Genomic DNA, 14,895 nt, shown 5'->3' on the forward strand with positions numbered 1-14,895 from the left:
GTCTGGGTGCATACATGTACGTAATTCTTACATACAGAACATTCGAAATTTGCTTTTTACAAATTAACCATCTTTTTTCATTTACTTTTTAAATTCTCGCTCAAATATCAAAATTCATGGCAAAACCCGGACTCATTTTCTTCAAATTTGTGATCAAATTATAAATAGATTGATTGTGACACGAATAAATATATGGGTGATTAATTCGTACATATCGCTATTTCGGGTGATCTGTATGTAAGTATTCCTAAACTTTAATATTTATTTATAAAACTTGTTATAGGTTCAATTATATTAAAATATACTCGTTAAAAAACTGATTTTATTTTTTAAAAATTATTATTAAAAATAATTTTGATTTGATGTAATAATTTTGGTTTTATATAAATAAAAATCAGAAGTGAAGAATTAGATATATGAGTGCATAAGTATTGAAGGCAATGCATGCAAATTATCTCCTAAATTTTAGATTAGGGTGTCGATATAAAAATTAAATCGGATTAGATTTTCGATAATTTGAGTAATATGGCAGTAATAAAATAGTTAATAATTAATAATATATGGGAAAATTTACATGCAAACCACTCGATTCTTTTGTATTTATATATCTCAATTCTAAGCTTCAATTTTTTACGTACATGCCACCTTTCATGTGCATAAAATAGTGGGATTGTTTATGTTGTATAAATGATTTGGGTATTAAAGTTTAGGCGTCAGACATGTGAATACATGAGAATTGGGTGGTATGTATGTGAATGACCCTAATATATTGTACTGGGTTTAATTTAAAAATTAAACTTATTTTTATTAAGTTTTGATAGGAATATTTTGAGTAGAAATGAGTTGGCTCGTGAGATTATTAGATTGCCTTAACTTGGTGCTTTTCTTTTTAAATGATAGCGTGAAATGTGAACATGCTATAACTAATTAAAATTTGATAAAAGAAAAGAAGTTAAAGTCTTTGCTGTAAATTTTGATATGAGAAAATGAATGAAAAAGATTCATAAAATTTTTAGTCTATGGAGTGATCCCCAATCTATTGATCCAATGCGTGTTATTCTCTATTTATATATGTTTTACGTCGGAAAATTTGCAGTGACATAGATATGTTTATGTCTTAGTATTGGAAGAAAATTCAACACACACATAAATAAAAAAATAATTGATACAAGAGACGTTAAAGTTTTTTACCTGAAAAATTAAAAAAGAAAAAAAAAAACACGGATCATGACCGAGTTGAAATGGTTTCACTATTCAAATATGAGTTACATGACTCTATATGCCCTTGAACATCAGAAAATAATTGATGTTGAGTGTCGGGTTAGCGCACCGTTGGATCACAAGTTCGTCCATGATTTACATTTGGGGAGATATGTGAGTTTTGCTTTGTTTTTTCCATTTTTCTTTTCTTTATTTCTTTTTTTATTTCTTTCATATTTTTCAAGTTGGTATTTTCTATTATAGGACTTTTGTAAATATTGTGGCAACTCTTTGGATTTTAGTTTTTTTTTTTTGTGTTTATGAATTTGACAGTTCTCTCTGTAGAATTTACACTACGAAGTATTGTATTTTTTTTTAGCAAGTAGTGCGTATGTATCTTGCTAGAGAACATATGGTGGAACTTCCTAGCCACTCTATCTTATCATATTGTTGTTTGAGTTGTTGTGTTAACCTGAAAGCCATTGAACTCGCGTCTACTCACTATTTGGCAATAGAAACTTGTTGTCTTCTGCTTTTGGGTTGCTGCCCCACCTTCGATCAATGCCAAATTGCTATCTAGCAGCAGATTTCACGTTGTGCTTCTTCCAATTACCCCTCGCGATTTTTTGTTCCCTTGTCATTCCATAACAATCCCCCCACATAATCTACTAAAAGCCTTAGAATAATATTAGCAGGTATGAGAGCCCGACAAATCCTAAATTTTTAAGGATTTGTCTTCTTGCCCTAAATCCAACATTTCAAAAAAAAAAAAAAAAAGAAATCCACAACACCCAAACAATTCCTACTACAACTCTAGCCGTAATCCTAAATTTTCAAAATCCAAATTTCTTATGTTCACAAAAAATCTACCTCGACACCTATCACAAAAAACTCTAAACCCCCAACCAACCTTTGATATGTAATCTTATATCTATTGAAAACTTATTTGAGTGTAAATGACACAATTTTGTATATGATAAATCTACAAAGAGGTGTTTAGGAACTTACCTTGAAAAATATATAGTGAGAAATCGTCCGAGATGCAATAAAGGCATGCATCCTCTAGGAGGAGACAATATGGTGAGGTAATCTATAGCCACAACTGTGCCTCGTCAAATTGAGAGGAGGAAGTAAATCCCTTCGACCAATAACTTTCTAGTGACTAAGTACTACTTCCTCGAAGATTCAACTTAAAATATCATTGGAGAAGCTAGGATCTTGAAGTAAATGTGGATTTATCGAATTGTAACATTTGTATGGATCTAGATGTGATTATCGAGTGGCTTAAAATAGTGAAGGAAATTTTTTTTTGTACAAGGATGTTCCTCAAGACAAAAGAGTTAAATTCCCAATCATCAAGCTCAAGAAAAGTACTCCATTGTGGTGGGAGAACCAGAAGTGCATTTGAAAACGAGAAGGGAATAGTAAGATCACCACGCGGTATAAGATAAAAAGAGAGATGCAGCGCAAATACCTTATGTACAATATCGAGAGGACATTTTCATAAAGCTCCACGACTTGAGCCGGCGGGACACTTCTATGGAGGAGTACACAACTGACTTTGATCAACTTATGCTGCAATATGAGTTGGTGGAGATGGAAGAGCACATAGTAGCAAGATATCTTGGACGACTAAAGTCTTCTATTAGTAATGAGGTGCAAATGCAACCATATTGGTCTCTACTTCATGTATAAACCTTAGCTTTGAAGGTCGTGAAATAGCAATGTCACCTGGTGACTGACACACCTTAGAAGCAGAGTTCAAACCTTGAATCAGACAGACAAACTGCACTCGGTGGAGCATCCAAGCCGACACCACCCAAGGAGAGGTTAATACATAGTAGAGAAAAGTGGTCGTATTGTGTTGATAATAGAGTGGTTGTATGGTAATGTTATTAGTGTAATATTATGGTGTTTTAGTTGTACACATGCAGTTGTATTGTGATGTTATTAGTGGGTGGAATGCGAGGTTAACAGTGATATTGTGTAGTGGCGTTATTAGTGTCATAATTTGGTGTTATTGTGATACTAATGTGATTACATTGTGGGTTTATTAGTGGTTGTAATGTAGGATTAATAGCGTGGCTGTAGAGTGATGTTATTAGTGTGGTATTATGATGTTATTGTGATAAAAGTATAGTTGTATTGTAATATATTAGTGTGATGGCATGGTAATATTATGCTAATGGTAATATTCTACTGTTTCGCTCGTGATATGACTCATAATGTCAAAACCGTAAATAGTAAAATGTTGAATGGAACTAGAACCATTGTTTTGATTTATCTGTATGCTCTCTGTTGACTCATTCTCTTTCTGTTTTCCTCGAGTTCTTTCATTCTTCTACGTTAGTTTGCTTGAAAACTAAAAGAAAAATAAATGAGTGAGTTCGCAGCATAAACCCTAAATTTGGATTTTAGAGTTATTTTTCGAAAAAACTTAAATATCACAATAACTTACTTAGCAAAGAGAGACTGCGACTGCTTCTCGTCTGGCGACCAATTGCTTCAGAGATTTCTAAATAATAGATCACGGTGATCTACGGTCAGGATTATTTCCGTTTTTCAAAAAAAAAAAAAAATTTTGGTGGGGCCCACTGAAATACATCGGGACCGTAGATCAGACGATTTACGATCTGAATCGGACACCGCACGCAAGATCCACGAGGAACAATTTTTCCTTATCCAGACAGCTTCTCATCCGGCGATAGAAAGAAATGAATATTTAATAGGGGCGCATGACTTAATTTTCGAAGCACTAGCCTGATGTTCGGCACAGTTCATGTTATCAAAATACACCATTGTCTCTCTCTCTCACTCTCTCCACGAGCGCGCGCGCGCACACACTCTCTTCTCTTTTAGGAGTGCATCCGGTCATCTTACTCGTGGTGCAGTCCGGAACTCAATTATTTCTATTCTCACGCTCGCTTACCGGTTACCCTTATCTTCTCCCCTCCAAGCTCCACCCACGCTACAATGGCGACCATGAGCTACCCCTCTCTCCGCCTAAAAAGCCTAACCTCATCACCTTACTCCTCGTCCTCTCGGAGCCCTAACTTGATGCCTTCGTCCTCGATGCTTGTGCGTCCTGCTTTCCTATTGCCTCAGAAAGCCAGGGCCACGGGTCTTTCGTTTTTCCGCCATCGATCTCCTGTTTTTCGGCGAGAGTGGAACTCTGGGGTTAGGGTTATGGCGGTGGACGGGGACTACTCGTCAAAGAGGAGCAGCAGCAGCGAGCCGAGAGAGACGATCCTGCTTCCTGGTTGCGACTACAACCACTGGCTCATCGTGATGGAATTTCCTAAGGATCCCGCGCCCACCAGGGAGCAGATGATCGATACTTATCTCGATACTCTCGCTACTGTCCTTGGAAGGTATATACTCGGAGCTTAGCAGTAGGGTTCGTGGTTTGTTCACCTCTACGGTATTGGAGACTCTGGAATTCAATGGCTCTTTTTATTATTTTTTTTTAATTTTGTTGTTTTTGCGGGCGATATTTTGTTTGTTTTGCTGCATTAAATTTGTCTTTCGGTTCTAACTGATACTTGATAGTATATATACTTGCGGGAAGGACTTCACCGTAAAGTAGAAATGATACCGAATCAAGGGATTTAATCCCCCCTACTCATTACATAAAGCTAGGCTAAAGCCTTATTACATAACACCCTTAGGTAGTGAATATAGGCTTAAAGTAAAGCTAGTGCAATAAGGTAAATATATCTACGATCCCCTGTCAAGGTGATGGTTCTTGGAAAGAACCTGAAGCTTGGTATTGAAGTAGTGAAATTTCTGCTTATCAAGAGGTTTAGCGAAGATGTCGCTTGGTTGATCTTGTGCAGGTATGCAGTGGATTTCCAGTTGTCCTTGATGGATATGATCATGAATAAAATGGTAATCTATCTCGATGTGCTTAATTTGAGCGCGAAACACTGAATTGTCGGTGATAGCCAAGACAGAAACATTATCTCAAAAGAGTTTAGTTGGATATTGTTGTTCCCCTCCAAGTTCCGTAAGAAGGCGACAAAGCCATATGATATTGGTAGTAACAGCGGTGAGGGCACTATATTCCGTCTCCGTAGATGATCGAGCAATGGTTTGTTGCTTTTTCACGGTCCATGAGATAGGAGTTGAGTCAAGGAGAGAGCAAAAACCTATTGTGGATTTTCGGTTTACCAAATCACTAGCCTAATCCGCATCCGAGAAGGTTTGTAGACATAGATCCTCATACGTGATAAGAATGCCTTATGTAACCGTGCCTTGTAGGTAACGGAGAAGGTGTTTAAGGAGTTGGAAGTGGTGAATTGTTGGTTGGTGCATATTTTGACATATTTTTTTGACGGTGAAGGATATGTTCGATCGAGTAATCATAAGGTATTGGAGAGCACCTGCAATATGTCGATATTCCGATGAGTTCTCCATAGGTTGTGTGTTGTCCTAATTTTTAATTTGCTTGCTTAGAAGAGGAGTAGAAATAGGTTGACAACCCGTCATGGCCGTCTCATGTAGGATATTGGTGATATATGTCTGTTGGCTTTAAAACATTGATTGTAGTGTTCGGCATACCTCAATTCCCAACAATTTATGCACTTCACCTAGCCGTTTAATTTGAAATCTTGTGGAGAGTTGGTTAGTAAGTTCGGTGATAGCCGCCATGCAATCTCCGTTGATGAGAATGTCATCAACATATAGGAGGAGAAAAGTAATTTTGCATATAGGAGGAGAAAAGTGATTGTGCAGAATTACGTCGGAGAAGCAATGACGGATTGGCCCGGCTGATGGTAAAGCCCAATGAGATAACAAAATCCGAGATGGTAGTAAACCATTCAAGGGTGGACTGTTTTAAAACATAGAGTACCTTTTACAGGAAGCGCACATGTTGTGGGAATTGCGGATCCATAAATTCAGACGGTTGTTTCATATAGATCGTCTCATGAAGAGTTCCATGGATGAAGACATTAGAGACATCAAATTGTTGAATAGGCCAGTTGCGGTTGAAGTTCACCTTTAAGAGAATGTAAAGGGTTGGCATTTTTCGCTACAGGGCTAAATGTTTCATAGTAGTTAATGCCAAATTCTTGGTTGAAGCCTTGGACAACTAACCTTGCTTTATAACGAAAAATGAACCCTTGCTTTATAACGAAAAATGAACCATCTGAGTGTTTTTTAGTACAATAAGGCAAACCACATCCCGAGACCGGATGGTTAAGAGGAGAGGGGTCAAGAGTCAATGTTCCTTGAGCTTGAAGAGCATGAAATTCTTCGCTCATGGCCCATTGCCAATGTTTGGATTTTGTTACATGGTTGTATGCTGTAGGATTGGTGGGGTGTGAGGTTTAATGAGGCATATTAAGACGCTTAGTGGGCATGAGCTAGCCGGTTTTGGCTCGAGTGGCCATGGGATGAGTATTGAGAGGTTATGGTTTAATATGTGGGGGATAACTTGGGAGAAGTGGGGGTGTAGGTAAAATGGTTTGGACGGTCGGGTACTCGAGTTGGGGGAATATTTAGCTGGGGAGGTGTAGCTATGTTCGGTGGGTTTATTTTGGGTCGGTTGGATGGCCGAGGTAGGGATAAGTAAGTGGGGGTTGATATGAGGTGGGTCCGTAGGTGTGGGTTGAGAGGGGTTGTTGTGGCAACAGGGAAATGTGTTCTCATGAAACACAACATTGCGAGAGATTAGCATTTTGGTTGTTTGAGGGTTAAAACATTTAAAGCCTTTGTATCCAAGAAAAAATGCATGGTGCCGAGCGGGGAGCAAGTTTGTGCGGTGTAGTTGGTTTTATCCAAGAGTAGCACAAGCATTCAAAAACCTTTAAGTGAGAGTAAGTGGGCGGGACATAAGATTTATGAGATAGACACTTGTAAGCAAGGCATCAAGCGAGAATGTAAGTGGAAGAGATGCATTATGTAAGAGTGTGCGAGTTGTTTCAATCAAGTGACGATGTTTGCGTTCTGCAACATCATTTTATTGAGGGGTGTAGGGACAAGAGAATTGATGTATTATGGCGTGTTGGGTAAATGCTTGTTTGAAAGTGGAGTTATTATATTCCCCACCACCATCGGATTGAAAGATTCGAATGGCAGTGTTAAATTAATTTTTAACTAGATTAAGGAACCCAATTCAAATTTGGGAGAGTTCAGATTTATATTTCATGGGATAAAGCCAACAAAATTTAGACTAATCATCAATAAAAATGTTATAATATTGAAAACCTTGATATGATAAAATTCAGGATGACTCCATACATCAGAGTGTATAAGCTATAAAGGTAAGTACATATGTAAAAAATGAGAAGGAAAAGACTGTCTCTGACTCTTACTACAATTGCAACTATTACATAAAGAATTAGGATAGGTAATTCCAAGAGTTGGTTGGAGCTTGGACATGGTGGAGAATATTAGAATGTGAATGACCAAGTATTTTTTGCCAAAGTATGGAGGTTTGCAATGAGATAGAGCATGCTTGGTGAGTGACCGAGGTGGTTGATTTGATTGAAGATGGAGGTATGGAGTATAGTCTTTTGGAACTATGCCCAAAAAAATATGCGATGAGTCTGCGGGTCAAAGATAAGAAATCCAACACAATCAAAGATAATTGCAACATTATTGTCATCAATTAATTTATGAACGGATAACAAATTGTGTGATAAGGATGGTACGTGCTAAATGGAGGGGAGACTTAGTGCCCTGATACCATAAAGCAGAAATGATACCAAATGAAGGGATTCACTCCCCAATACTCATTACATAAAGCTATGCTAAAGCCTCATTACATAAATACCCTTAGGTAGTGAATATAGGCTTAAAGTAAAGCTAGTGCAATAAGGAAAATATAACTATGACACCGGTTATTTTAATTTATCACAATATTACAGCCTTGTAGCGGAGAAATGGATAGGGCAAGGGAAAAGGGGGAAAAACGGGGAGAAAAGCAGGCAAGAGAAATTACTTATTAGCTTTTCATGTCTTAAATGCTAACAACCTTACCTTTTATAGGCCAAAACCAAGGACATATTGTGTAAAAAAATTAATTAATAAAATTACAGTTTTATGTATAAAATTAAATAAAATCTCTTAGCCATCTCGGATGCTGATGTGAACAGATAGGTTTTTGTCGAATAGGTGTTGGGATGTTGTTTGACTAGCTCATTATGTTTCTTTGTCACTCCGAAGGGACCTTTTTCTCAAAGTCATAATTTGGGCACGAGACTCAAAAAGAATATTTCGACTGTAATCCTTCCCATTGAATTAATAACCGCAAGAGCAGCTTTCTCCTTTGCATAATATATCATTGTTGTAGGGTTTTTACTTATTTGACTACTGAGGAAGTAGAATGAAATTAGATATTTTTTGGATTAGGTTTTAATAATGAAACATGAAAAATTGGATGAATGTGTGCCTTCTTTTCGATGATAAGTCTAATTTATCAGCTACATCCCCAAGTTTTGAAGTGCCAAAAAAGGTCCAAAATATATTTTGGTCAGTTTGGAGTATTTTTGTTGAGTAATAGAGATTTGCCGACAAGATTGTTGGCAAACAAGGATGTGGTCTTCTATTTGAAAAACCACTTCTCGCTATTTTTTATCAAAAAGTTGTTTCATATGACTGCATGTGGCACACAGATTGAGATGGTGTTATATGATATTTTTGCGGATATGCTAATTTGTTTCATAGGTTTCTACAAAAGAAGAACAAATGATATCAGAAATTAAGGTGGGTGTTGAATGTCCATAAACTACTTCATGTGAGGTATATTTTGATGAAAAATGTAATGAAGTATTATAGATTATATTAGATCCTGACAAAAAGGTTATCCATTGCGAAGTTTTCTCCATTACAAAACATCGTAGATACTGTTTAATACTGCCATTTGTTACTTTTATTTGATTGTCTGTATGTGGTTGATAGAAACTGCTAAAATTTAGTTGTGCATCTTTTAAGTGAAATATTTCCTTCCAAATGAGTTGAGAAAAATGGGGTTGGGATCACTCACGACGAATTTTAGAAATCCAGGTAGGTGGATGATATTTAGAACGAAAACCTTGGCTACTTTAGCTATGGTGAATCTGGTTGGTAGGAGCACAAAATGAGCATTCTAGGATAATCCATCTACTACAAGGATATAAGTTTTACCATTAATTTGGAAGAGTAGCGATGACATTGCTGGAAATCTCTGCTTATATTGCATTCGGGATGTTTAATGGTTGTAATAATTCCTGCCATCTTTTTATTTTGATTTTGCTTGTTTATAAGATGAACAAGCTTTAACAAATAATTTAACATTGCAGGTCATTTTATGCTGTTAAAATTAGAAGCGATTCATGCGATGATTTTTGGAAAATCGATAGTCCAGCTATGAGAGTGGAATGAAATTCTGTCATTAATGCGCTGATAAAACAATTCAACTTTTAAATAAAATCAAATCATTCATGATAATGCAATGATCATATTCAAAAGGATCAAGACAAACATTGGTGGCCGGTAATTCTAAATCCAACAAATTTTTTAGTTGCATTTAAAGTATTTCTAACAAGGAGCAAGTGATACAAGAGAGAGTCATATTTTGATGATTGGTCCGAGGACGTGGTCTAGAAAAAATGTCAGAATTATTGTAGCATTTATAAGTGAAACTTCTTGCCTCCGTTGAGAAACTGCTTCAGCAACTTGACTGCTGGTGCCAAGATTGTCCGTCATATTGAATTCAAACTGTAGAAATTTGATAAGGAAAAATTGCTGTTTTGGTGTCTGGATTCCTTATTGAAATAAATTTTTAATGCATTTTTTATTAGTACATTATAAAAAAATTTCACCTAAAAGATAGTGACGTCATTTGGAAATGGCTTCCGTCATAGCATATAGTTCTCGAACATAAGCTGAAGGAAGCTGCATTATCTAAAGAATCCATTTCCATTATAAATTAAACTCAATTTATAATCATGTTAAATTTATTGATATGCTTTACTACAGCAGCGTCTTCATTAGATGCATCTTATTAACTGTAGATGGCTTCTCATATATGTCTAATAAAATGATCACTTAGTATAGTAATGGCCTTCTTGTGCAATATGTATTAAGTTTCGTCATCATTGTCAGTATACAGCCCTCAAAACCTGCTTGGTAAAACTTTTCTAGCATACTTATCTCGTAGTGGTCATCGTCTCCATGAGAGCGGGATATAAATTTTCTGGCATAGATGATCAGCAATCTATATCTTGAAGTACTTACAATTCTAGTCATTGAACTTGTTGATCCATGAACACCATTGCTTTTACCTTTTTTTGGAAGATCTCAATTCTCAGCTTTTGTTTGTCGTCGTGGGCAAAAGTGCACTCATGAGGATAAAAAGTGATAAAATAGTTGCAAGAAAATATTAGAAAATAAGATACGAGATTTATGAGGTTTTGTAAGGTTTTGTGAAGTTTGCCTGCATACATGACTGCACGTATAGATAGATATTTCTCTAGGTCTAAAGATGAGTACATAATACAAATTCTTGCTGGCTTTTAGGAGCCTCTTACAGCCTCTGTTCGAAGAACCAACCGGGTTGCTGACTGCTTCACGAAAGATTTTTATCTCCATTATGGCTGTAGAATTTTCTACTTTTATAGAGATATAATGTCGACGGAAGAAAACGAAATTTAAGATTTGGATAGCTTGATACTTGATAACAACATTTGATGTTCAGTTGTGCAAGAAACCAGGCAACAAATCTTTGCTTGATTTCATCCACTATTTTGAACAAATTTGATCTGGAAAATCTAGGAATCCATGGGTTTGACAAGGTTGCTCCTGGAATTAATGAAAAAATTACGCACAACGTCTATCATTTTCTTATATTTGAGCAACATGTGGTTGAAAGGCGCACAAAGATATTCCATATTTTTTGATGGAATTCTTCTCTCATGAACTATGTTTTTTGCAGCATGGAGGAAGCTAAGAAGAATATGTATGCATTTAGCACTACTACTTATACAGGTTTTCAATGCACAGTTTCAGAGGAAACATCTGAAAAATTCAAGGGTAAAACCTTTTTGTTGTAAAAATTTCAGCTTACATTCTTCTATTTTTGGATAGTTAATCATTTTCTCATTTGTTACACAGGATTGCCTGGTGTTCTTTGGGTGTTGCCTGATTCCTACATCGATGTCAAGAACAAAGACTACGGAGGTTAGTTCTGATGGTTCTGAATTATGAGGTCTCGAGTAATTTAACTAATGAAGAAATTTGGCACAGTTAAAAATGATATTTCTTCAGGTTTATATCTTTAAGCATTCAACAGTTGAACTGGAAAGCCAAAACTCTAGTGTCTTCTGCAATAAAAAATATTTATTAAAAATAACAAAAAATAACTACACCTACAGTCATTTTAAATTCCTAACAAAACATGATGGGAAGAGTTTCACTTCACGATTTATATTCCTTTGAGGTATTCTGTAGTCAGTTTGTATAGGAAATGACTAATTACCATAAATTAATGTGTTGATGTGTAAAATACATGGATATAAGTATGACATCAATCAAACCATAAATTTCATTAATATTCATAAAGTATATGATGAGGCATTTCAAATACGAATAAAGTGAGCTTTCTCCACTTCATTCTATTTTTTCATTCTTTTTATCAGGTGATAAATACATAAATGGGGAAATAATTCCTTGCAAGTACCCTACCTATCAGCCCAAGCAGAGAAGTTCAAAATACGAAAGCAGGAAGTATGTTAGGCAAAGAGATGGCACTCCTCCAGACCGAAGAAGGCCAAGAAGCGGAACTCCTCAACCAGAATCAGCTTCTTCGTAAAGTAAGCTTTTAAAAGAATTACCAAGTTCTTATTTTGTCATTTTTTGTAATTTGAATAAAGTTTTCAATTCCCCTATATTTGTTTTATATGCAGTTTCTATCTCATAATTCTCTGGAAATGAATCTCTCGCTTTGACCATATTTTATGAGCAATTTTGGCATCCGAATCATATTTAAGTATGTCAGGGGATAAATATTACAGTTTTAGAGATGATGTTGATAGGAAGGGTCTATGTATTGAGTGTTAACAATCAATGCTAAGTGCTAGCGTATGTGTTATTCTTGTGTCCCTTTGGTTTTAATGTTGCTTAGACAGAACCGAAGCCCTTGAAATACGAATTCAAGTGGTAGACAGTTTTCAATTTGGTGGAATTACTGTTTTATCATTGGCTGGAAACGTGGGGATTTCATGTGTCAATACTTTGTTTCTATAATGCTTGTAGGGCGTGGAATTTGATTATCAAATTTTGGTTCTTGCTGCTTAGGTTATGATAGGGATTCGATTTCTTTCTAATTACCATTATCCCTCGGCAATTTTATGGTTATAATTATTGTATTTTGCTGGCTAATTTTATTTGAGTGGTTGGAATTATTGCCATCAAAGTGTAAGTATATCTGATAAAAAACTGTGCAATAACTTTTACTTGGGGGTAGTTTGGTTTATTGAAAAGTAATGTGGTATAATTGAAACACAAAGCAATCAAAATGTAGTGTTTTTGAAATGTTTCAGAGTTGTTTGGTTGTGTAAAATAAATACAGGATATTATCCATTTTTATTTGATTTGAAGTAATTGAAATCAATGAAAGGGTTGGCGCTAGTGTAGGCGGTGGCGGCCGGAAATGAAAGGCGGAGGGTGGCGCCAATCGGCAGTCGCTTGTGCGGTGTATTTGGAAATTGGCCTATTCCTAAATATGCCAAATTTGAATTAAACGGTGAGTTTCAAATTTTCCATTTACATCCAACAAAACACCCATATTTTAAAATTCCTTGATAAGGGTAAGCAAACTGCCCCTTAACAAAAATGATTTGCAGTGCTAAACTGACATGGTTGTAATTATAATTATCATGATCGGTGGAGAGAACTCAAAACTCTTGTTGAATATATGTTAGTGAAATTTGGTATGCTTTTTTGTTGTGGTCGCTATTTATAACTTATATCTTATCTCAACTCTTAGGTTTTTTTTTTTAATTTTTTTAATTTTTTTAATTTTGCGTATTTGGGCATGTTTTTAATCAAGAAACTGTTTTTCATATAAGTTTAAGTGAGATATACATGTTAGATTCATATTTATTTGTGGACAATGGACAATATCAGGGCTTTCCTGATAAGATTCATATGGTACAAATATAAGTCAAGGGGGAGACAAAAAGAGAGAGAATTAAGAGCATATTGTCACAGGTAAAAAGTCATATATTGGCTAGATGTAGGGCCGAAAAATAGTATTTAAGTTCTGGGCTGCCCACCACCCCTAAAAGCTCTTTTGGGAGGTGACAAGTGGTATTAGAGCATATTACTGTCTGCTAGATGTGTGGACTCTCCATGGTCCAGTGAGACCCTCAGTGGAGTTGATCCGTGACGAATGCGTCACGTGATTGGGTGGAGAAGAATGTCACTGACAAAAAGTCCCACATCGGCTAGATGTAGGACTGAAAAACAGTATTTAAGTCCTGGGCTGCCCATCACCCCTAAGAGCTCTTTAGGGAGGTGATAATATGCTCTCATGTCAAAATTTTCCTTTGATTTTTTTTTTATTTAAGAGGTTCATGCTGAGTTGTGGGTGCTACATGACTAGTTATTTTTAAGCCATAGAAATTAAGAACATACATCACAACACGAGCCGTGTAGCTTGAAATTGAAGTACATGTGTGAGTGTACGCGAACAAATTGGCCAAGCGGTTGTTTGGTTGAGTGAATTTATGATGTACTGTAATTCTTTTGCAGGGGTTTGAGAAAATTGTGTTGGTATGAAAGAATTATAATTACAATACAAATTATGAATTAATTTGAAGTTTACACTATAGGTAATTTGCGCTAAACTTAGAATTCGGTTAATTTGGCTGAATTTGAATTACACAGTTCATGTAAAATGTTATCGACAAGTCATTGCCCCTGCAGATCACCGCCCGCTGCTGCATGGCCACCGTCGCCTCTCTGCCAGGTCGTAGCCCCGCTTCTCACTTGGCTGCGACAGCTCGCCACTCGACCACGTCATTCGATTACTGCCCCGCCGCTGTCTGACAACCTGACTGACGCTCTGTCGTCGCAGGTCGTCGCAGGCCCACTAAGGCCGCACTGCCCCCTGGTCGTCGTTGTTGTTCTGCCGCTCTTGTAGCGGCCGCTTTTTAGCCACCCCGCTTCGGCCTCCCTGCTATAGCCCCATCAAGGCAACCCCAACCAATGCGGACCCTCCGCCACCTCAGCCGCCCAACCTTCTGCTGTTCTCCACGTTGCCCACCAGCTCACCTTTGTCGGTAGCCTGCCACCAATCTTTGCAGACCCTTCGTCATATCCCATCTTTGTAGCTGAATCCCTGCAGGCGTCTTCAAGGTGTCGTCTCCCTATAGAACCTTCGCGATGCCATCCACGATAGAACTGGGTCGAACATGATTTTCTCTTTCGTCGGTGCCACGATCGTTGAATTTCCCTGACCCGTTCGATTCATTTCGTTCGTGTTGTGATTGGCTCCTTCACGATTTGTCCGTTAGATTGGCTCCAGGATTCTCCTGTCAAGTAGTGTTGCAATCAACTCCTTCGTGAGTTGTCCGTTTGATCGGTTGCAGGCCTCTACCATCTATTAGATTGGCTCCTTTGCGAGTTGGATAATTGCGATTCTATCAGCTTTCAAACGTGAAACCCTGTTGAGTGGCGCTCTGTTTTCGGGGGGGGGGGGGGGGGGGG

At 37.0% G+C, this 14,895-nt stretch overlaps 1 protein-coding gene across 1 annotated transcript; it reads left to right on the top strand.

The window, feature by feature from the left end:
* Window positions 1–3,968: 3,968 nt before the first annotated feature.
* LOC110032119 (multiple organellar RNA editing factor 9, chloroplastic) lies at window positions 3,969–12,451 on the top strand. The gene is made up of 5 exons (XM_020735638.1): window positions 3,969–4,571; window positions 11,120–11,217; window positions 11,299–11,364; window positions 11,823–11,996; window positions 12,090–12,451. The coding sequence occupies exons 1-4, from the start codon at window positions 4,174–4,176 to the stop codon at window positions 11,993–11,995; spliced, it is 735 nt and encodes a 244-aa protein (XP_020591297.1). The 5' UTR covers window positions 3,969–4,173; the 3' UTR covers window position 11,996; window positions 12,090–12,451.
* Window positions 12,452–14,895: the final 2,444 nt, after the last annotated feature.

The sequence above is a fragment of the Phalaenopsis equestris genome, unplaced genomic scaffold, assembly GCF_001263595.1.
Source record: "Phalaenopsis equestris unplaced genomic scaffold, ASM126359v1 Scaffold000878, whole genome shotgun sequence".
Lineage (NCBI taxonomy): Eukaryota > Viridiplantae > Streptophyta > Magnoliopsida > Asparagales > Orchidaceae > Phalaenopsis > Phalaenopsis equestris.